At 51.1% G+C, this 20,576-nt stretch overlaps 2 protein-coding genes across 3 annotated transcripts; both read left to right on the top strand.

The window, feature by feature from the left end:
• The first annotated feature begins 947 nt into the window (after nt 1-947).
• On the top strand, nt 948-10,044 carry AP2M1 (adaptor related protein complex 2 subunit mu 1). Of its 2 annotated transcripts, XM_030329882.1 has the most exons (12): nt 948-1,053; nt 3,077-3,193; nt 5,060-5,325; nt 6,026-6,108; nt 6,510-6,515; nt 6,716-6,851; nt 6,941-7,082; nt 7,557-7,676; nt 7,779-7,914; nt 8,020-8,117; nt 8,641-8,752; nt 9,433-10,044. In XM_030329882.1, exons 2-12 carry the CDS (start codon nt 3,120-3,122, stop codon nt 9,565-9,567), a joined length of 1,308 nt encoding a protein of 435 aa, XP_030185742.1. In that variant the 5' UTR covers nt 948-1,053; nt 3,077-3,119; the 3' UTR covers nt 9,568-10,044. The 2 variants fall into 2 exon arrangements, with proteins under 2 accessions (XP_030185742.1, XP_030185743.1); XM_030329883.1 differs by lacking the exon at nt 6,510-6,515.
• A 92-nt stretch (nt 10,045-10,136) lies between these two features.
• On the top strand, nt 10,137-18,919 carry ABCF3 (ATP binding cassette subfamily F member 3). Its single transcript, XM_030329880.1, has 21 exons — nt 10,137-12,031; nt 12,262-12,409; nt 12,568-12,647; nt 13,158-13,204; nt 13,387-13,484; nt 13,586-13,708; nt 13,873-14,139; nt 14,457-14,537; nt 14,627-14,686; nt 14,785-14,841; nt 14,955-14,977; nt 15,080-15,135; nt 15,263-15,463; nt 15,555-15,631; nt 16,708-16,752; nt 16,831-16,963; nt 17,498-17,586; nt 17,685-17,776; nt 17,964-18,096; nt 18,278-18,365; nt 18,455-18,919. Exons 1-21 carry the CDS (start codon nt 11,959-11,961, stop codon nt 18,611-18,613), a joined length of 2,130 nt encoding a protein of 709 aa, XP_030185740.1. The 5' UTR covers nt 10,137-11,958; the 3' UTR covers nt 18,614-18,919.
• The last annotated feature ends 1,657 nt before the right edge of the window (nt 18,920-20,576 follow it).

The raw sequence follows: 20,576 nt of genomic DNA on the forward strand, positions 1-20,576 counted from the left end.
TGCCCGTTTTTGCCCTTCTTCCCATAATAGGCTCAGCTACAGGGAGGGCAGCAGGGTATCTCTCCCTGTTGAGAAGAGCTAACAGATTTTATTTAGGTCCTGCGAAAGCTAAGAAGGCCTTTCATGTTTGAGGGTTGGCTCTGTTCTTCTCAGCTTGAATGTGAGGATTAACTCTTCAGAGAGGGCATTTCAAATTCCATGTCCAATTAAATTAAACTTGCCAACGTTTTTTTAAGCAACATATATGTCGGTCACTAGAAAGCACACAGGTCCTGGCCTTGAGGGGTCACATAGGTGTGCATAGCTGGGATAGAACAAACATTCTTGAAAAGCTTTGGCTAGTTTCTTACAAGTATTTGCCTCCTCGCTCCCTACCCTTTTCCTTGGGTCTTGATCCCTGGGAAAAGGCTCAAGTCTAGTACAAATATTTGATGAAAGAATTTTGGGAGAATCAGAGGTGGTGTTAGAAAGCAATGAATTCAGACAAATACTTCTGCCAAGTCGTGTGTGTGTGTGTGTGTGCGTATGTGTGTATGTGTGAATTGAACACAGCCAGTCCTCGGACTCCGGAGACAGAAAAGGCCTACAGCAATCTGAGGCTTAACAGATGGGCTTCAACAAATGGCATTAATCCTCAGAGGCTCTCCATAAACACTGAACTAGGAACAGGAGGGATTCCAGACTACAATTCCCAGAATGCTCAGTGGGGAAAATGAAGGGAGTGGAGCAGCGTATGATGGGATGTGTATTTCGTGTAGGGCTGAATAAGGCCTCTCCTATCCCTCCCCAAGGCACTCCTACCCCGCCGAAGGCAGTCGGTCGTTGTAGTTTTGTTAAACCTAGGAAGCTTAAAATTGTAAGCAAAAAGGAGGAGAGGTTTGACGGGATTTGTAGTCGGCACGGTCTTCCGACGCGCAAGCGCAACTGTGGTTGGGGCGGGGCCGGAGCACTGCAGTGAAAGCCGAGGCAGCGGGCAGGCGAGCAGGGGGCGGGCGGACATCTTGGGATCTGGAGAGTGGCCGGGCAGGCTGAGAAGGGGGCCGCGGACACCAGGTGAGCTGGGGATCTGGCCAAGGGTAAGGGAGGATGCCTACCCCGCTGCCCAGCTTTGCCCTTCCCTGCACTACGCTACGCGGAAAGCTGCCCACACCCGGGAGTGGCCTCAGCCTTCAGATCGGGAGGGAGCTGACGGCTGGGCGGGGGCGCCTGGGGCGCGGTTGCAGGACAGGCTGGGAGCGGCGCCCTCCACCTGACCCGTCCGGAGCCTCCCGTGAGAGGGATACTTAACTGGAATCCTTCCAGAGCGGGGACTCCGCGCGGCGACCCCCTCCCCGGGATCGTGACAACCTCCCTGCCCCTTGGCGCCTCCTCTCAACGCAAGGACAATTCCCCCATCTCCTAGGACTGTGACACCCCCTTGTGGGCTTCTTCTGGGACTGTGACAAGTCTCCCACCCGGCGGCACCCCCTCCCCCCAGTTGAGTGACACCCCGCGGCTCTTTTTTCTCAGACCTGTGACAGCCCCCGCACCCCCGTGGAGCCATATTTTTTTCCGCGATGTCTTCCTCCCCAGGGCGAAAAACCCATCAGCCCGTCATGCCTCTGCACTTGAACTCCAAAGCAGGTTCTGTCGCCCCAGCTTTCCTTTATTCACTACTGTCAGTCTCTCACTGCTGTTTTTCTTCTTCAGAGCCTTGACCTTTGCCACACTGGAAACTTCTTCCCCCAGATGCCCCCACCATCCCTTTTGCTGCTCCAGACTCACCTGAGTAGACTGCCTGGCTGTTTCTGCCAGTCTTTCCCCTTAACTCATTATTCCATTCCTGTCCTGGGCCCCACCTCGGCTGCCCTGGTGCTCTGAGATCCCTACCACTGTGTGAACTTGCGTCTTTGCCCAGGGCTCTAAACTCCATTTTGCATTTCTTCTCCCAGCCTCTTTGGACTGAGGGATGGAATGTGTCCACCACCACCTTGAGAGACCTCTCACTGAGTTTGGGAGACCCTGGTGGCCGCAGTAATCCGCTTTATTTTCCAGTCTAGAAAACTCTGCTAAACTCCCTCCACCCTGTGAAAATTAATACCAGAGCTAATTCAGGAAATCTAGAACTAAATTAACCCTTTTTCTCCTTGCAAACAGTCTAAATTAGTTTGACCCAAATAATTTGGATAATTCCTATATTCTGCCCCTTGCTTATAGGTACTCAGGCCAGAAATCAGTTATGTCATGGGGTCTGGAATCATAGAATTTCAGCCAGATCGATCTCATTGTTTTATGAACCTATATTCCCACCCCCTTATTTTTATTGCATTTGGGAGCTGAGAGGGAGCCTCCCTTTTTAAAAGGGAGATAGTTAAAAATAACTAATAAGCAGCTTGGGTCATTAAAGTGTAGTCTGCCAGGGCTGGGGCCTTTCTCTCTGCTCTTTTGCCTGCTTATCTGACTGCCTGGGATTGGTTGGAACCACACTCCTGGGTCCGTGTCAGGGCCTAAGGCCTCTCTTTCTCTCCTCCCCACACCCTGCACACCCTTTCCTGGAATGTTTAGATTTCTGTGAATTAGAGAGCCACAGGTCAGGCCCTACTGCCTTCTCAGAAGGGTAGTGGAGCCTGAGAGACCCGGTCTTCCTAAAGCTGTGCCTGAGGGCCCCAGGCCTGAACCAAGTGGAGGTAATTCCTACCGCCATTCCTGCAGCCGCAGGCAGGCCTTCACAGTGACTCACCGGCTACAGTCTGAGTGAGAGTCTGCACAGGAAGGGGCCAAAAAGGATCCTTGCTGAGTTCAGCACTGTGAAGAGGGGGAGGGGGCTGCTTTCTGGGCTCAGCCCCAGAAAAGGGAGGGTCAAAATGGCCTTAGAATCCTGGGCCCAAGTCCTTCTCCATTTCTTTCTCCTTTCCAGTGTGAGATAAACAGGAACTGGAGCCTGGCTAAGGGGAGGGGCATGCCTGGGAGGACTGCAGGGTCACTTCTGGAGGGTTGAGTCAGGAAAAAAAGCCGAGCCAGTGACCTGCACAGCCCCAACTGGGGATGTTGGCAGAGGTTCTGAGGCCTTCCCTTACCCTGCCTCCGCCTGTCCTAGGTCTGTTCTCAGAGCGATGGGCCTTGGAGACTGAGCTGCCGCCATGATAGGAGGCTTATTCATCTATAATCACAAGGGGGAGGTGCTAATCTCCCGGGTCTACCGAGATGACATCGGGTGAGTCCCCTGGCTGAGCCAGCTGTGCCCCCACCCCTTATCCTTCCTCCCCAGCATGCAGGACCAGGTCTGTTGCTACCAGAGACTTGACTTGGGCCACCCCCTTCCCTTGCTGCATCCTAGAAGCTCAGCTAATACAACCTGGTTCCCATTAGGTCTGGTGGTATTGGCCTGATAGCCAGTTACTGCCTGATAGGCAGGACCTGTGGAATAGTGTGGCCCCTGCAGTCTTAGGAACTTTTGCCCTTCCTGCCTTCTCCTTTCCTTAGTGACAGACCTAGTTGCTCGAGATGAGTACTTTTGCCCTGGCAGATTGATTTCTCCTTTGAGGAGGAGGGAGATATTTCTCCAGGGGATGGAGTTAGTGGCCAGGCTAGAGGTACTAGGCCATCTAAGTCTTGCTCTCAAAAGCCATTCTCTTGTTGAGAGCCTTCACTGGATTCTCTTGAAAGCCTCTCCAGGCTGCCAAATCCTCTCCCACTCCCTTTCTCAGGAGGAGGCAGGCTGCTGACTCAGCCATTTTCAGTTCCTCTGGGCTACCCCTGGAAGAGAGGTTGTGAGCAAGCCTGGAGCACTCTCTGGGTCACTGAGGGAAAGGCAGGGAGGCCATGTGGCCCTTTCTGGCCTATCAGAGTAGATGTGGAATAGCTTCTTGTTCTGGGTCCCTCAGACCTTAACGAGGAAGCGCAGCCTGCCTTCTCATTCTGCCTCACCCTGCACGCCACTGTTCTTTCCTGAGTGAGGGCACTTGTCCTAGCCTCAGCAACTCTAATGAGATTAGGCTTCTCTGGTTCCTGCTGCCCTGTTTTTCTTCCTCTAAGAGCTTAGGATAGAGAGTTACAGAATGGGCCTGCTGCAGCACCTTAGCTCCTTGCCTCCCAGCTCCCTGGCTAGTGGGCTGGCCTGGCCTTTGTGGCTGTTTGTCCACTGACTGGTGGTGGGGCATGAGCTAGAGTTGTGGCGATGCCTGGCTTGCCTGAACCTGGTTGGCTGTACCCATAGGCACCCCACTCCTGCCGTGGATGGACCTGCTTAAGCTAGGGCACATACTGTCTTGCATGCCTTGCTATGCTCTCCACCCCTTGCCTGTTGCTTGTCTGCTTCCACCTCATGGTGTGTGCTGCCCACCCCCAGTGTGTTGTGTGTCTAATCCTCTCTCTCGTTGCTGTCACTCTCCTTTTCTTGCTGGCGTCATTTCTCTCATCCCATCTCATTGGCTGCCGTAGCAATAGGTAAGCAGCCTATCAAGCTGCCGCCCAGGCACAGGTGGGTGGGGGGCCCTGCCCCCCATCATTGTTTTCTTCATCTGTTTTCATTCCCCAAACATGCCCTGGAATTGGATCCTGGACAGGAATGAATGGCCCAGCTCCATGGCCCCTCGGTCCTTTCTCCTCGGTAGATCAGAGCCTTCTCTGAAGTCATGCTGACTTTGTCTAACCGGTGGAATCACAAGTGGGAAGACTGGGAAAGAAGCAGAGTCTCTCTTTCATTTGGGCCTGGAGCTTACTGAGAAGCTAGAGAGGTTGCAGCTGGGAAATTGGGGCCAAGCTTGGGAGTTAGGAGCATACCTCCTTAAGCCTGATGGATCTCACTTTATTAACTCTACATCTATCCTCCTGTCATTGCCACTTGACTTCCCTCTCTTCCTCAGACACTAGCCCAGCTCTGACCCTACCCTTGTGCCTCCGCTGGGAGTCACAGGGAACTGCCCCAGTGGTTTAGGCAGTTGGCTTCAGAGTACATGCCAGACTTAAGCAGTGAAGGGGGGTGGGTAGGGAGGGGGGAGTTGTTAGCAGCTGTGGTTGATCCCTGTGGAGTGAGGTTTGCCTGGGCGCTGAGCAGCCCGTGTGTACCCTTTTCCCTCAGGAGGAACGCAGTGGATGCCTTTCGGGTCAATGTTATCCACGCCCGGCAGCAGGTGCGCAGCCCTGTCACCAACATCGCTCGCACCAGTTTCTTCCATGTTAAGCGGTCCAACATCTGGTTGGCAGCTGTCACCAAGCAGAATGTCAATGCTGCCATGGTCTTCGAATTCCTCTATAAGATGTGTGACGTAATGGCTGCCTACTTTGGCAAGATCAGCGAGGAGAACATCAAGAACAATTTTGTGCTCATATATGAGCTACTGGATGGTGAGGCTGGCAGGGCGGTGGGCCTAGGGTGGGGCTGAACCTGATGGGGCCTGGCCTGGAGGTAGGAGCAGGTGTGAGGTTCCCTCCAGTGCCTTCTGAACTTTTCTGACTATTTGGTCTTTTGAGCCCTGAAGGCCAGCAAGTAGAGGTGGGAGAGGGGGCAGAGGACCAAAACATCTTTCAGGGGGATAAGAACCTAACTGTGGGGCTTGGTAGCTGGGCCTCCTGCAGTTAAGCACATTTCCCTTTCACCTTTGTGGTTTGGGCCTTAGTTCCCTGACTGTCCTTCCAGCTTTTTATCTCAATAGCTGCCTCAGAGCCTGGAGGAGGGTGAGCTACTACCAGCTTCTAGGGTTACATTATCTCTCTTCGTCTGTAGGGTATGATTTAAGGGAACAGAGTCTTTCCACCTTCCCAATTGTCTGTCTGTTTTCTAAGGACTCAGCACTTCCTGATCTCTCATTCACTGGCCATAAGAGTCTTCTGCTGATTTTCTCTGTGAAAAAAACTGACATTTAATTATGTTTTCTTATGAAGCACAAATCCCGGAGTAAATGCTACAAAGCAAGAGGACAGTGCTGTAGATGATCCCACACTCTTCTGGAGCTGTCCTGGCCAGCTATGTCCAGGCCAGGGGAGGGATTAGACTAAAGAAACCTTCAGCTTTTTCCAGGGGCTGATGGATCCCTTCCTTTTGCAGAGATCCTGGACTTTGGCTATCCACAGAATTCAGAGACAGGAGCACTGAAAACCTTCATCACTCAGCAGGGTATCAAGAGCCAGGTACTCAGTTGTACAGCCACAGCCAGGGTGGGGCCCATCCTCCTTAAGCCCCCTGAGCTCTGTCCTGGCTGACTCAAGCACCACCTCTGACAGGAAGTGCTGGCCTGAGCCCTCTGCCATGATTGCAGGCCTGTTTTGCTGTGTGTGGCCCTCCACCCCAGGAGCAGCCAACTCAGCATCTCTGTTTCTGGGAATATAGTTCAAGCAGTTTCCTTCTGCACTGAGGGAAGGGAGGGTGTGGGCTGCTCTGGAGGCCTGGTGTTCCTCAGGAGGAGAGAGAGTGGGCCCTCCTCTAGGATCCAGGCCTTATAGCTGCCTTCTCCTTCTTTTCTGCCTGCCTCTTCCCGTCTGTGCTCCCCTACTGCTTCCTGTGGGCATCACATTGGCCCTTTGGCCTCCAGCATCAGGTAAGCTGTTCCCTTAGCTTCCATCTTTACAGCTTTGTTCCAGTTTTCTTCAGGCCCTGCAGCATGGAGCTTATGGGGAAGATGAGTTACAGGGTGGGGACCAGAAGGCAGGGGGAATGAGGGTAGAGTGGGGATAGAAACAGGATGATTGAAGGTAGAGAGGAATGAAGTCATTATGTTGTCTCTGTCCCCCCGCGTAGACAAAAGAAGAGCAGTCCCAGATCACCAGCCAGGTGACCGGGCAGATTGGCTGGCGGCGGGAGGGCATCAAGTATCGCCGGAATGAGCTCTTCTTGGATGTGCTAGAGAGTGTGAACCTTCTCATGTCCCCACAGGGTGAGAGCCCTCTCGAGATGAAGCTGGAGGGGCAGGACCAGGGCAGGATCCTCATCCTGACTCAGATGTTCCCATTTATCTATCACCAGGGCAGGTGCTGAGTGCCCATGTGTCAGGCCGGGTGGTGATGAAGAGCTACCTGAGTGGCATGCCCGAGTGCAAGTTTGGGATGAATGACAAGATTGTTATTGAGAAACAGGGCAAAGGCACAGCTGATGAAACAAGTAAAAGGTGCCTGGGGCAGGGTTGCTGGTGGGAGAGGGTGGACCTGGAAGGGCTGAGCAGGGTCTGGTGAATCACAGGTTCCTTTCTAGATACCATTTTTCCAAGCTCTTGACATCTGTGCTTAAGAGAGATGAGGGGATTGTACTTATCGTACTTAAAGAGTAGTCCCCTTTGTTTGATTCCCCAGGACTAAGATTTTTCTATAACATACTGATGGCTTCTGGCCAGTGTGCCTAAAACCTCTGGGTCCCAAGCAGCGGAGTTCTCCAGAAACGGTGAATTTGCAAAGCTCCCACTCATCCCTAAATTGGCAGCAGGGACCCCCTGAGTCAAAAAGCTATATTCTGGTAGCTTTCCACAGTCTGTAGTGCAAGCTTCACTCAGGATGTGGCAGCCTTTGGGGGTGGGATAGATTCCCAGCCCAACTCTCTCTTGCCACTCTCCTGTACCAACGAAGAGACCTTCTGCCCCTGCTCACAGTGGGAAGCAATCAATTGCCATCGATGACTGTACCTTCCACCAGTGTGTGCGACTCAGCAAGTTTGACTCTGAACGCAGCATTAGCTTCATCCCACCAGATGGAGAGTTTGAGCTCATGAGGTACCATTGGGGTGTGAGGAGGCAGGGAATGCTGCTGGCAGAGAGTGGGGAGAGGGAGGAGGACAGGCTCTGCTGTGCCAACCTTACTCCCCACCCCTAAAGGTATCGCACCACCAAGGACATCATCCTTCCTTTCCGGGTGATCCCGCTAGTGCGGGAAGTGGGACGCACCAAGCTGGAGGTCAAGGTGGTTATCAAGTCCAATTTCAAGCCCTCATTACTGGCTCAGAAGATTGAGGTGAGAAGATTGAGGCAGACTTGGGGAGGAGGAAACACTGTCTCCAGATAAAGGCAGCTGATGTCGGGGCTTGACAGAGCTCTCTGACAGGTATATCACTTCTAGGTGAGGATCCCAACCCCACTGAACACAAGCGGGGTACAGGTGATCTGCATGAAGGGGAAGGCCAAATACAAGGCCAGCGAGAACGCCATCGTGTGGAAGTGAGTCTCCTTCACAAGGTCACTGCAGGGCTTAAGATGCTTTGGTGTACTCCCTTAAGTCTTACCTTCATCCTCTTGAGTGTGAGTGTGGTGTGTGTGTGTGTGTGTGTGTGTGTGTTGCAAGGATGGGGGGTGCCTGTCTGCTTCTCCAGGAGCCTCTGCTTATGCTGTCATCCATATACCTCTGTGAGTATGCACATGCCTGCACTTGGGTGTATGCGTGCATTTAGTTATCAAAATGCCTCAACATTTCCCTATTTGCCCTTGTAACATCTCTGTGAAATAGCAAGGGATAGCATGCTTGTGTATTTAGGCTGAAATTGCAGCCCACAGTGCTAAAGGAATAACAGACCCAAGATTCCATAGCAAGTGATTGCCAGGGCCCTTACCACATTTCCTGTCCTAGCACTTCCCACAAGTTCCTCTGTTCCGTTCCCTCACCCCTCCAGAAAGGGCACCGTCCACCTTGAAACTCCTCCAAGCTATCAGGGGCACTTGCTGCTCATTGCCCCTCTGTTCCTAGGATCAAGCGTATGGCAGGCATGAAGGAATCACAGATCAGCGCAGAGATTGAGCTTCTGCCCACCAATGACAAGAAGAAATGGGCTCGACCTCCCATTTCCATGAACTTTGAGGTATGGCAAGGGGGGGCCTAGAGCCACTGCAGAGGGTATGCTAATAAAGATCTTAGGATCGTCCAGGTCACCTTCTGCACCTTGTGACCTGCAGATGAGACCCAGAGAGGGGAAAGTGACTTTTATAATTCAAAGACCCATTTCCTCCCCCTTCAGGCCTCTTACTAGAAATTACTACTCACAGGCCTCTTACTAGAAATTACTACTCACACTGACAAAAATCTGTGACTTGTAAAGTTTGTCATAAAACAGTTTTTTGGAAAAATTTAGATTGTTTGACTACCAGATAAGACCCAAAGTTTATTTACACACAGGAGACTGGGCTGGCATTGCTTTGCACATGTTAGACATATAATTTTCTCCACCTTATTTTTTAAGCCCATAATATTGAGCGTGGGTCTTTGGTTGCTGCCTCCTGCTGATTAAAGGAATTGATTCGAGTTACCACAGGCAGGGCCTGATTTCCAACCCAAGTGATTGTTAGTTACACTTGGATATGCTTTCTTCTTTAGTAACCTTTTAAGATCCTTCTTAAGCTTCCCCTAGCTTCTTTCAGGACTCCGATCATTCAAACACCTGTAGTAGAGAGAGATGAAGTAGGGCAGAGCTACAGAACTTCCCAGAGGAGAGCAGCTGTGAGAGGAAGACCAAATTCCTAACTGGAGCTATCCCTTGCCCAGGTGCCATTCGCCCCCTCTGGCCTCAAGGTGCGTTACTTGAAGGTGTTTGAACCGAAGCTGAACTACAGCGACCATGATGTCATCAAATGGGTGCGCTACATTGGCCGCAGTGGCATTTATGAGACCCGCTGCTAGCTGCCTAGTAGCAGCTAGCCTGCCTCCCCACCCACCTTCTTCCACAGGTCTGGGTGCCCCCGGGCCACCACACGTCAGCGTCTCCTCCCTCCTGCTTTGCTGCCTCCCCTTTGCACCAGCCCCCGAGTCTAGGTCTGGACCAACCACATCGTGAGCGGGACTGGTGGAGCAGTCCCTGGGCTCCCTGGGCAGGGTGGTTTCTGGGGCTCCTACTCCACCATCCATCTGTGTGCCCTGGCCCAATGCCAGGCTCTGTGTTCTGTGACCAAAGCCAGGTGGGCTCCCTCTCCTCCCCTCCCCTGTGGCCACATCTCTCTGGAGTGGGAGGGTTGGCTGCCCCTCACCTCGGAGCTCCCCCAAAGGCCAGTAATGGATTCCCAGCCCTCAGTCCCTACTCTGCTTTGGGATAGTGTGAGCTTCATTTTGTACACGTGTGACTTTGTCCAGTTATAAACCCAATAAACTCTGTAGAGCCGAGATGCTAAGTGTTGGTGGTGCCGGAGCTACACGGGGAGGGGAACTGATGGGATTGCTCTTCCCAAATCTTAACACTGCATACTGTGAGTTGAGTAGAATTTTATATTCTGAGCTCTCTTAAGGTTCTGGGCCCCCTTGAGGTGATCCAAGCCCTTATCCTGACTGGTGTCAGTCCCAGGCCTCCTTTCTCAGAACACAACCTCAAGGGCAAGCAGCTCCACCTGGTCCTAGTTCCCTGAGGGTAGAGATTCTTTCCCTAGTTGACCTCCAGCTTTAGACAGGTATTTTCTAATTAGCAGAGATTAAGCAAGGTTTACATTTGTTTTTTCCCACCATCTTGAGAAACTGACCTCAGTTCTGTCCTTTTCGCAATTACCCAGGCTTCCCAAACAGTGGTGAGTGGCTGGTAAAAGGGATTCTCCTCCTTGCTAACTTCCCCTCTGCAGAGAATCTTGTGATAAGCTAGTCCTTAAGAGGAGTATTGCATACCCTGCTGGTGTATTGGGGCAGATAAAAGAGCAAACCTGCCCTCACCAGTTTTCCCTTGTTTGGTTTCAGCCATTTTAAATCTATTAGAGAAAATTTCAAATATAAAGAGAAGTAACAAGATATATGTAATGAACCCTCATTCAACTTAAGTTATCAACTCATGGCCAGTTTCTTATCAACATGATCTGTGTTCAAAATCCAAGAGTCCTGTGGTTTGTTTTTTTGTTTTTTGTTTTTTTTTTGCAACTTGCATCAGGATCTAAACAAGGTCCGTTGTGGTCAGTGAATGCTTTTTAAATCATATAAACCACAGGTTCCCTGTCAGCTCTTGCAGTGTTGTTGAAGAAAGCATAGTTTGTAGTCCTCCGCCCCCCCAAAATTCCTCTTTCCCTCTATTGCCTATAAAATGGTTGTTAGCTCTAGGAGCTTAACTTTTAAACTTCAAATAGCAGGACTGATCCTTCGCAATGGCAAAGGATGAAGGATCTTAGGTGAAAATTTTAGAGCCAGGTTGGAAGAATATTCACATTAAATGTAAAGCAGCATCATTTGAGGAAAATAGTTTTAACTTCTGAGGAAATTAGAGGAAGTAGCTTTTTACAGTCATTTACTGAGCTTCCTGATGCAGAGCAGTACGCTTTGGGTGTAGGTAGGGAATAAATACCATTGAATTTGCACAGCCTTTTGTCGATCTGGTTTTCTTGCCCTTTGGTGGAGAGAGAGCTTGGGCCCTGTGGTGAGGTTAGGACCGAGTGAAAATAATTCGCGTAGTACTGCTGAGCTGTCAGGTGAGAGAACGGAGTGCTGGTCCTGGGCGGGCTGGCCACCGGGCTGATACCAGAAGCCCGTAGGACCTGGGGACCGGAACAAAACCTGTGGGCTGGACATTACTGTGCAGGGACTTCTGAAAGCTCGGGGACGAGTGAGTCAGCAAACCTCTCGGTGGGCTCCAAAATGGACCCGGCTGGGCGCGCTGCGGTAGACGCGCCTCAGGGGAACGCAGAGACTCGGGCGAGGACCGCGTACATTATCAACCCCTCGTCTGTCAGAAGGTTCCCTCCCACCGGACCATCAGTGTCTCGAGTCCAGATAAACCGCGAGCTTCCCTGCACCCTACCCCGCCGCCTCCCGTAGCTCCACCTCCCAGAAGGCAGCGAGAACCGCACATGTGGCTAATTTTTCAGTGGAAACGGCGTTGCGCAAGCGCAGAGAGAGCAGTTCTAGCGTAGACTCTGAGCGGCGCTTGCGCACGGTTCCTCCATCCCAGATCACCTAGTCCACCGGATTCCGAGTGCTCTGCGCTTTTCTTACGTCACTACTAGGCATGCGCTTTGGGAGGAGGGGTGAGCTTTTTGGGAGACCGGCCGGAGGCGGGTCTTGGCTGAGGTCTAACGGCGCCTGCGCGGACGGGAGCCCTACTGGAACATGGCGACTTGCGCTGAAATCCTGCGGAGCGAGTTCCCTGAAATTGACGGACAGGTCTTCGACTACGTGACGGGTGAGCGGAACCGAATCAACGCGCTGGGGAATCGGAAATGGAAGTCATTAGGGGAAAGACTAAGGGCGGGCAGTGCCGGGGACCGCTGCTAGGCCTCTCCTCTGTGTGACCTCTTGTCCCGAGAGCCGGTTAGGTTTGGAGCCCGGACTGGGGCCGTGGTTCGGGGGCTAAAACTGCTTGTATGTCTACCGTACCCGCTCTCTTCCTCGACCTGCCACGCCCGGTCTAAGGCGTCTTGCACAGCGGCAGCGCGGACTTCGAGTCTGTGGATGACCTGGTGGAAGCAGTGGGGGAACTGTTGCAGGAGGTGTCCGGGGACAGCAAGGATGACGCGGGCATCAGGGCTGTGTGCCAGCGCATGTACAACACTCTGCGCCTGTAAGTGCCAGGGCGGGGGAATCTTGGGGCAGGATGGGGGGTGGGGGCGTGATAGGAGGGCGGACGGTGAGGAGACGAGATGTAAGGGAAGAAGGTCTGATGGTCGTAGAGTTTTTTATTCAGCTCCTAATTCTGCGCTTTCTGTTTCTACCGTCAAGGGCTGAGCCACAGACCCAGGGAAACAGCCAGGTGCTACTAGACGCCCCCATCCAGTTGTCAAAGATAACAGAAAACTACGGTGAGAGTGAGGGAAGATTGAACTAGCTGCCCTCTGCCCTTGTCTCAGCCTTCAACCCCTACCCAGCCCGCTGTCCCCTAGAGCCCAGGACTCCTGGTACCCCTTTTCCACAGGAAAAGGTTGTAGAAGCTAGTTAATGTCTTTACTGAGGGCAAAAGAGGCCATTGATGAAGGGAGTAGGATTGGACAGGTCTCCAAACTCTTAGGTAGGGTAGGAAGAATATGGGCCTTGTAACTAGACAGACTTGGGTTTACTTCCCAGTTTTGTGACTTTTCTAACCAGTTGCATGACCTTTTAGGAGTTACTTATCTGCCTCAGTCTCTCTATTGTCAATCTGGAAGGTATTTTTTGGTTTTGTTTTGTTGAAAAGTGGGGGGATGACAGCTGTTTCTGGGATTGTAAGGCTTTTCTTTAAATGTCTATGTCTGTGTCTCATTCATATTAATTACTCAAAATGTTAGTTTCCCTTCCCTCAGGGAGAAGGTGACTGCTTTTCTTATCGCTTACAGACTGTGGCACCAAACTTCCAGGACTGCTAAAGAGGGAACAGTCCTCGGTGAGGAGGGGGAAGAAAGGGTGGGGGCTGAGGGTGAGCGAGGGTGAGCATTGACTGTCTTTAAATACTGGAGTATCTTTTTGGGGAATTTCTGATAAAGTCTTTCCCTGAGAGCAGGGTAACTTAAGATGTTGTTTCTGAGGCTACAACCTAGCCTGAAATGGTTGTGTTTGGACCTTCAGACAGTGAATGCAAAGAAGCTAGAGAAGGCTGAGGCTCGACTGAAGGCAAAGCAGGAGAAGCGCTCAGAGAAGGACACACTCAAGACCAGCAGCCCTCTGTGAGTTTAGTAAGAAGGGCTGAGAAGAGAATAGAGCAGTCTCTATTGGGATGGAAGGGTGGCTGGGAGTGCTAAAAGCCATCCATTTCTTCCTTTGAAAGAGTCTTGGAGGAGGCATCAGCCAGCCAGGCAGGCAGCAGAAAGGAGAGTCGGTTGGAATCATCTGGCAAGAACAAATCCTATGATGTTCGAATTGAGAACTTTGATGTGTCTTTTGGCGATAGGTGAGGGAGTGGCAGTGGGGGGTGACGTTTTTTCTTTTTCCAATTAAAGGAGAATTTGGACAGATGGAATGGGGCTTAAAATAACACTAGGTTTGTGTTGTTAAACTTGCTGCATACCTGTTTCTAGAGCAGCACCCTTTGTTTTCTTCCCGCTACCCCTGCAGGGTACTGTTGGCTGGAGCAGATGTGAACCTGGCATGGGGCCGCCGCTATGGACTGGTGGGCCGAAATGGGCTGGGGAAGACAACACTCCTGAAGATGTTGGCCACTCGGAGCCTGCGGGTTCCAGCCCACATTTCCCTGCTGCACGTGGAGCAGGAGGTTGCTGGAGATGACACCCCTGCCCTTCAGAGTGTGCTAGAGAGTGACACCGTGAGAGAGGACCTTCTGCGGAGGGAGCGGGAGCTCAGCGCCCAGATTGCCACTGGCAGGTAAAGGCTCCAGAATAGGTAATAACCAGCAGCCACAGTTTTTCACAGAGTGCCTGTCATACTACCACAATCCATAACTTGCATGCCCATCCTAGTAAGCAGCAGAGCTTAGAACTTGGCTCTGTGGGGCTGTAAAGCCCCGTTCCTTCCACAGTGCCCACTGCCCTCACTGTCTTGAGCAGGTTCTTCCTGTCCTCTGTTCCTGTCCTGGCAACAAGGCAGTCGGTGACCTGCTTTTCAGCTACATAGGGTGCAGGACCTTCCCCCAAGACTACCTGCATTCAGGCTGAGTGCTCTTCCTCCCATTCCCACTCCAGGGCTGAGGGCTCAGAAGCTGCACAGTTGGCAGAAATATATGCCAAACTGGAGGAGATTGAGGCCGACAAGGCACCTGCCAGGTATTTAAAATTCCCCTTCCCTCCTTCAGATTTTACCTTTCCATTTCGTTACCTGTTCCAACTGGGTTCTTTAATTTCCTCACTTCTAGGGCATCAGTCATTCTTGCTGGGCTTGGCTTTACCCCTAAAATGCAGCAGCAGCCCACCCGGTGAGTGGCCCTTGCCATTCTTGGTTACGAACACTGTTGGCTCTGTCTCTACCTGTCCTGGTGAACACCTACAGCTGATGTGATCTATGTTTCTTTAGGGAGTTCTCAGGTGGTTGGAGGATGAGACTGGCCCTGGCCCGGGCCCTGTTTGCTAGGTGAGTCTCCTGGGCCTAAAGGGGCCCATGGATACTGTGGAGGATTGGCCTTGGTTCATGGGAGGTCATGAACTGCTGACCTAAAACCTCAAGGCTTGCATTCTTTTCTATAGGCCAGATCTTCTGCTGTTGGATGGTGAGTTTAAAATGGGCACCCTGACTTTGGGGTGAGGAAGGATGGCAGCATCCAAGTTCTCTAGCCCTTCAATCCCAAATGTGTCCTCCCCAACTTTTCCAGAACCCACAAACATGCTGGATGTAAGGGCCATCCTGTGGCTGGAGAATTACCTGCAAGTGAGTGGCTATAGGTGCTGGAGTAGGTCTAAGGAAGGTCTGCCTCTAAGACACTGGTGGGGAGGTGGGGGGGTGCTGGAAGTTGATTTCCCTCCCAAACTGGGCCTGCCATCCTGTGACCCCTCAGACATGGCCCTCTACAATCCTGGTTGTCTCCCATGACCGCAACTTCCTGAATGCCATAGCCACAGACATCATCCACCTGCATAGCCAGCGGCTAGATGGCTACCGGGGAGACTTTGAGACCTTCATCAAGAGCAAGCAAGAGCGGCTGCTCAACCAGCAGCGTGAATATGAGGCACAACAGCAGTATCGCCAGCATATCCAGGTATGGGGGCAGACAGGGCTAGGGGCCCATGGGTATTAGAGTTTTCAGGGATGAGGGAGCCTGACCAGTGTCTGCACTCATCCACCCACAGGTTTTCATTGACCGATTTCGCTACAACGCCAACAGAGCTTCTCAAGTGCAGAGTAAACTCAAGATGCTGGAGAAGCTGTGAGTACAGTGCCCTCGATTAGGCCCTGACTCTTATTCCCTTAATTTTTTCCCTCATTTTGCAGGGTACCCCTTGCCTTCCCATTCTAGGTCTCCCCTTTTCTAGAAACCAACTTTAATCTCCTCTCCAACAGGAAAGCAGAGAATTTTACACTGCTGTTGTAAATTAGTGTTGTCCCCACAGTCCTAGGCAACCACTAATTTCTTTTCTGTCTCTAATATATTTGCTTATTCTGGATATTTTATATAAATGAAATCCTGTAACAGGCGACATTTTGTGTCTGGCTTATTTCACTTAACGTAATGTTTTTGAGGTTCATTCGTGTTGTAGCATGTATCAGTATTGCCTGCCTTTTAATGGCTAGGTAATATTTCATTATAAGGATATACAGCATTTTGTTCATTGATTCATCAGTTGAGGGGTATTGGAAGTGTTTCTGTTTTTTGGCTCTTATGAATAACAGTGCTCTAAACATTTGTGTACAAGTTTTCGTATGGACATATGTTTTCTATTCTCTTGGGTATATGCCTCGGAGTAGAATTGCTGGGTTACAAGATAATTCTATGTTTAACTTTTTGAGGAACTGCCAAGCTGTTTTCTAAAGCAGCTGTACCATTTTATATTTCTACCAGCAATGTATGAGGGTTCCAATTTCTCCACATCCTTGCCAACACTTATTATCTGTCTTTTTAATTTTGGCCATCGTAGTGGGTGTGAGCGACAGCTCACTGTGGTTTTGACTTGGATTTCTTTAATGACTAACAACGTTGAACATTGGGGGTTTAATCTAATAGCAACCTTTCTAGAAGTGCCGGTGGTGGAAGGAAGTCTAAAATCAAAGGCTTAGGTTTTTGTGACATGAAATATTTATCACAATGTATTAACTGGAAGGCCAAAAATCTCCTGAAAGGGATATTGTGAACTAGAAGAAGGTACTCTAAAATAAGAATGGGGTCTGGATGGTAGAATTACGAGTTTTTTCTAGGTTTTCCCTGAACATCTATTATTTGTGTAGTAAGAACAAAGTCATTTTTTTAAGCCATAAATTTAGTTTGCCTGCCCCCTCTCTCCTCAGACCGGAGCTGAAACCTGTGGACAAGGAGTTGGAGGTGGTGATGAAGTGAGTGCTGGGCCAAGGGGCTGGTGGGGAGCTCTTGTTTCTGGCCACCTCTGTGTTCCTCACCACCACCTCCTGCAGGTTCCCTGATGGGTTTGAGAAGTTCTCACCACCAGTTCTACAACTAGATGAGGTGGATTTCTACTATGATCCTAAGCATGTCGTCTTCAGCCGTCTATCCGTCTCTGCTGATCTCGAGTCCCGCATTTGTGTGGTATGGTTGCTGTTTCTCTGTTCTGTGAGCTGGGACTCTGCCACCCCTTCACGTGGTGTGGATTGGCCCAGATCATCTGGCTGCAAAGGGAAGTGGTATACAGGAGCAGGGATTGGCCTGGGCCAAGGGCTTTGCTATACTTCCTTGCAGAGATAGGAAGCCTGGTTGTGGTATTTTATGAATACTTAGAACAAGACTTTATCTTACTAGTCTTAGCACTGAGTTTTCTCAAACCATGGAACATGGAAGAGAGATCAGATTTCAGGTCTTGACTCTGCCTGTTGCTAGCTTGGTTACGAAGTGGTGATAACACCTACGTCACTCAGTTATTGGCAGGATTAAATCCCCTGCACTTAGTAGGTATTCAGGTGTCAGTTCCCTTTATATCTTTACTAGCTCTTTCATCTTTCTGTAGAGTTCCTTAATATTTTTTTCGTTGTTGAAGGAGTCATTGGTCAGAACCAGTTCTCATCTCCTTCCCTTCAGTGTCTCACACATGTCCACTCTTGAACATTCTCGGGGTTCTTTTTACAGGTTGGGGAGAATGGTGCTGGTAAGTCTACCATGCTGAAGCTGCTTATGGGGGACCTGGCCCCTGTCCGGGGCATCAGACATGCTCACAGGTAAAGCCCCCAATTCCAAACTGCTCATATACTGTAGCTACACTCGTTTATGGTCATTGCCTTCCATCCCCTCTTTCCACCTTTGTTTCTGCCTGTAGGAATCTGAAGATTGGCTATTTCAGCCAGCACCACGTGGAGCAGCTGGACCTGAATGTCAGTGCCGTGGAACTGCTGGCACGCAAGTTTCCCGGTACCTTAGGGATTTGAGTCCGGAAAGGAGGTGACCCCTACGGCTAGGCCCATCTTGGGGTGGGGTAATGAGCAGTGAGCCCCGAGTTTAAGTATAAGGACATGGGCATTTGGAGGTAGGGCTGAGGGGAGGGCGAAGAGAGAAAGTTGGGTCAAGAATCCACTTGATGGGGTGAGGCCTATTCCAGGGCGGCCTGAGGAGGAGTATCGTCACCAGCTGGGCCGGTATGGCATCTCTGGAGAACTGGCCGTGCGCCCTGTCGCCAGCTTGTCTGGGGGCCAGAAGAGTCGGGTAGCCTTTGCTCAGATGACCATGCCCTGGTGAGCTCTTGCCTTCCCCTCTACCCCTCTACCCCTCTACCCCTCTACCCCCTACCCCTCTAGCCCTCTACCCCTCTACCCCTCTAGCCAAGTAGAAAATGTTTCTCTTGCCTTCGTATCAGAGGGTTCATTTTTCTCCCAACCCCAATAACTACCCACCTTCCTGGGTACTGCCTTCTAGCCCCAACTTCTACATTCTGGATGAACCCACAAACCACCTGGATATGGAGACGATTGAGGCTCTGGGCCGTGCTCTCAACAATTTCAGGGTGAGTGTGCCTTCATGCTGCCTGCTCCTCCCCAAGTGTCATCACCCCTTAGGGCCCCCCTGAGTGCCTCCTGGTCTCCTCTCTTTCAGGGCGGTGTGATATTGGTATCCCACGATGAGCGCTTCATCCGGTTGGTGTGCCGGGAGTTGTGGGTGTGCGAAGGCGGCGGCGTCACCCGGGTCGAGGGGGGGTTTGACCAGTACCGCGCCCTTCTCCAGGAACAGTTCCGCCGTGAGGGCTTCCTTTAGGGTCACCAGGCCGAGGACTGTGCCCAGGATATGGACTGGTCTCTCAGACCCCTGGGCCGCGATATAGGCAACCATCTCCAGGCCACGGACTTCCCCCAACTTTGGGGACAGCCTTATTTCCAAATCTCCTTTTAACTGGAGCATCCTCTGCATAACCCAGGGAGCCCCGTCTAAGTGTCTGTGAGGACTGGTCTTCAAGGGAAGGGGTGGGGGTGCCCTCTGGTTATAGATCCCCCCAACTGCCCCAGCTCTGACTGGGCCCCAAGTGGCTGCTGTGTAAATTAAATGTCCCCCTGCATCTCCCTGGCTTCATCTCTGCTGCTCATTGGCAGGGCTGCAGCACTTGCCCAGTGTTAAGGGGCGTGGGCTCTGAGGTTTAGGCTTTTCCTGTAACACTTATATCAGTCACATGGCCAGGTCCATGGCAGCACCAGTCTTGCTCTGGAAGGAGGTGTCATTAAAGCCACTGGGGCTCAGAGGTCACCTGCCTTACTTTGGGTGGCCTGAGCTGGTGGAATGAAGGGCAATGTATTACATCACTGGGGTGTACTATTCCCTATAGCCTGGGCTCAGCTGCAGCAGAAGGGGGCTTGGTTTGTGCTGCCTCAGTCCCACTGCTTGGAGGAGTGAACTGATTCTGTAACCTGGCCTCCAGCAATGGTTTGTCAACTGCTTATGCCTGTGGTCTCTGACTTAGGCTCACCTTGCTTCTCTGATCCTCGGCTGGAGCTGAAGAGAAACTGAGAAACTATCTTTGTCCCATTTTGCTTGGGTGGCTTCATGTTCTTTATTTTCCTTCGAACTACGTAGGGGGGGCCTGGGAAGTAGGGAATTGAGAATGGGGTCGAATGGGAAGAAACAGCACTTTGTTTTTAAATCAAGGAATCTCAGGAGAGCAGTTGTTTAACAGAGTAGTAGCTCTTATAAATATTGTTTCTTGAGGACTCCACCTCTATATGTAATTGTTAGAAGACACTAAAATAGGAACCTTGCCTTCCTCAAAGACAACAGAGAAACCAGAATCAACAGAAGGAACTTGCTGGCTTCATGGGAAATTGTAGTCACAGGGGTCAACCTAAGATTTGTAGCCCCCTGAGGCTGTTGTGGTATGTAGGTAGCTGGGGGAAAGAGCCTCTTTTGGAGGAAAGGAGAATGAAATCAAGAAGGCTCTGTTCACTACACAGCAGGTGCTGATAGACTGAGGAAGCTGGCCAAAGGGCCACTAGTCAGCCAGCCTCCTCAGCCTCCCTCCCTCTTAGAAGTCCAGAGGTGTTCCAGCCACTTCTGTGTACCACTGAAGTCACGAGGGTCTTCTCATGGTCCCCACCACACTCCTCACCCTCAGGCCTGCAGGTGTGCCAGTTTGGGGGCCGTGTGGTGTAGTTTCTGTGCCTGCCTTTTTGGCCAGGCTCTCAGACCCTTCACCCCTCACTAATTTGTGAATCCCTGTAGGAGTCCTCAATTTCTCAGTCGGTGAGAATGCAACTGAAGGGTTCTGTGACACAGAGTCTGCTTCTTTGGATGTGACTTTGTGTACAAAGAGCAAAGGCATTGGAGTAGGGCCTGAAATCAAGTCCCAGCTCCATCCCCAGTAGTAGAAGGGGCCACTAGTATTAGCTGGGTAATCACAGCACATCACAACCTTTTTGAACACCTTCCTACGTGGTTTCTTTATAGGGTTGTTGTGAGGTTTAGATGGCAAGCACATAACATATAAGCCCTCAGAAAGCAATTCTTGGGTGAGCGGTCTATGATTTAAAGACTATTACTATTATTTGAGGAAAGAGGAAATTTTTCTCTTGAGTGGCTCCAGAGGTGGACCAATTTGGGCTCAAAGGAAAGAAAACTTTTAAATAGGCTGCTTTCTGGGAGTGAGTTCCCAGAGACTGTTCAGCCCTGCCAGGCTACGGAGAAGGGCTCTGAGGGGGAAGCCAGCACTAGATGGCCTCCAGACTGGCTTCCA

The sequence above is a fragment of the Lynx canadensis genome, chromosome C2, assembly GCF_007474595.2.
Source record: "Lynx canadensis isolate LIC74 chromosome C2, mLynCan4.pri.v2, whole genome shotgun sequence".
NCBI classification, from domain to species: Eukaryota; Metazoa; Chordata; class Mammalia; order Carnivora; family Felidae; genus Lynx; species Lynx canadensis.

What these genes read in the sequence shown, in the direction of transcription:
- AP2M1 (XM_030329882.1), top strand. Translation starts at nt 3,120, where the DNA reads ATGATAGGAGGCTTATTCATCTATAATCACAAGGGGGAGGTGCTAATC. An exon ending in GCTGATGAAACAAGTAAAAG is followed by an intron (nt 7,083 to 7,556) that starts GTGCCTGGGGCA and finishes CCCTGCTCACAG; the next exon opens with TGGGAAGCAATCAATTGCCA. An exon ending in GAGAACGCCATCGTGTGGAA is followed by an intron (nt 8,118 to 8,640) that starts GTGAGTCTCCTT and finishes CTCTGTTCCTAG; the next exon opens with GATCAAGCGTATGGCAGGCA.
- ABCF3 (XM_030329880.1), top strand. Translation starts at nt 11,959, where the DNA reads ATGGCGACTTGCGCTGAAATCCTGCGGAGCGAGTTCCCTGAAATTGAC. An exon ending in CTCAAGACCAGCAGCCCTCT is followed by an intron (nt 13,485 to 13,585) that starts GTGAGTTTAGTA and finishes TTCCTTTGAAAG; the next exon opens with AGTCTTGGAGGAGGCATCAG. An exon ending in TCGAGTCCCGCATTTGTGTG is followed by an intron (nt 16,964 to 17,497) that starts GTATGGTTGCTG and finishes TTCTTTTTACAG; the next exon opens with GTTGGGGAGAATGGTGCTGG.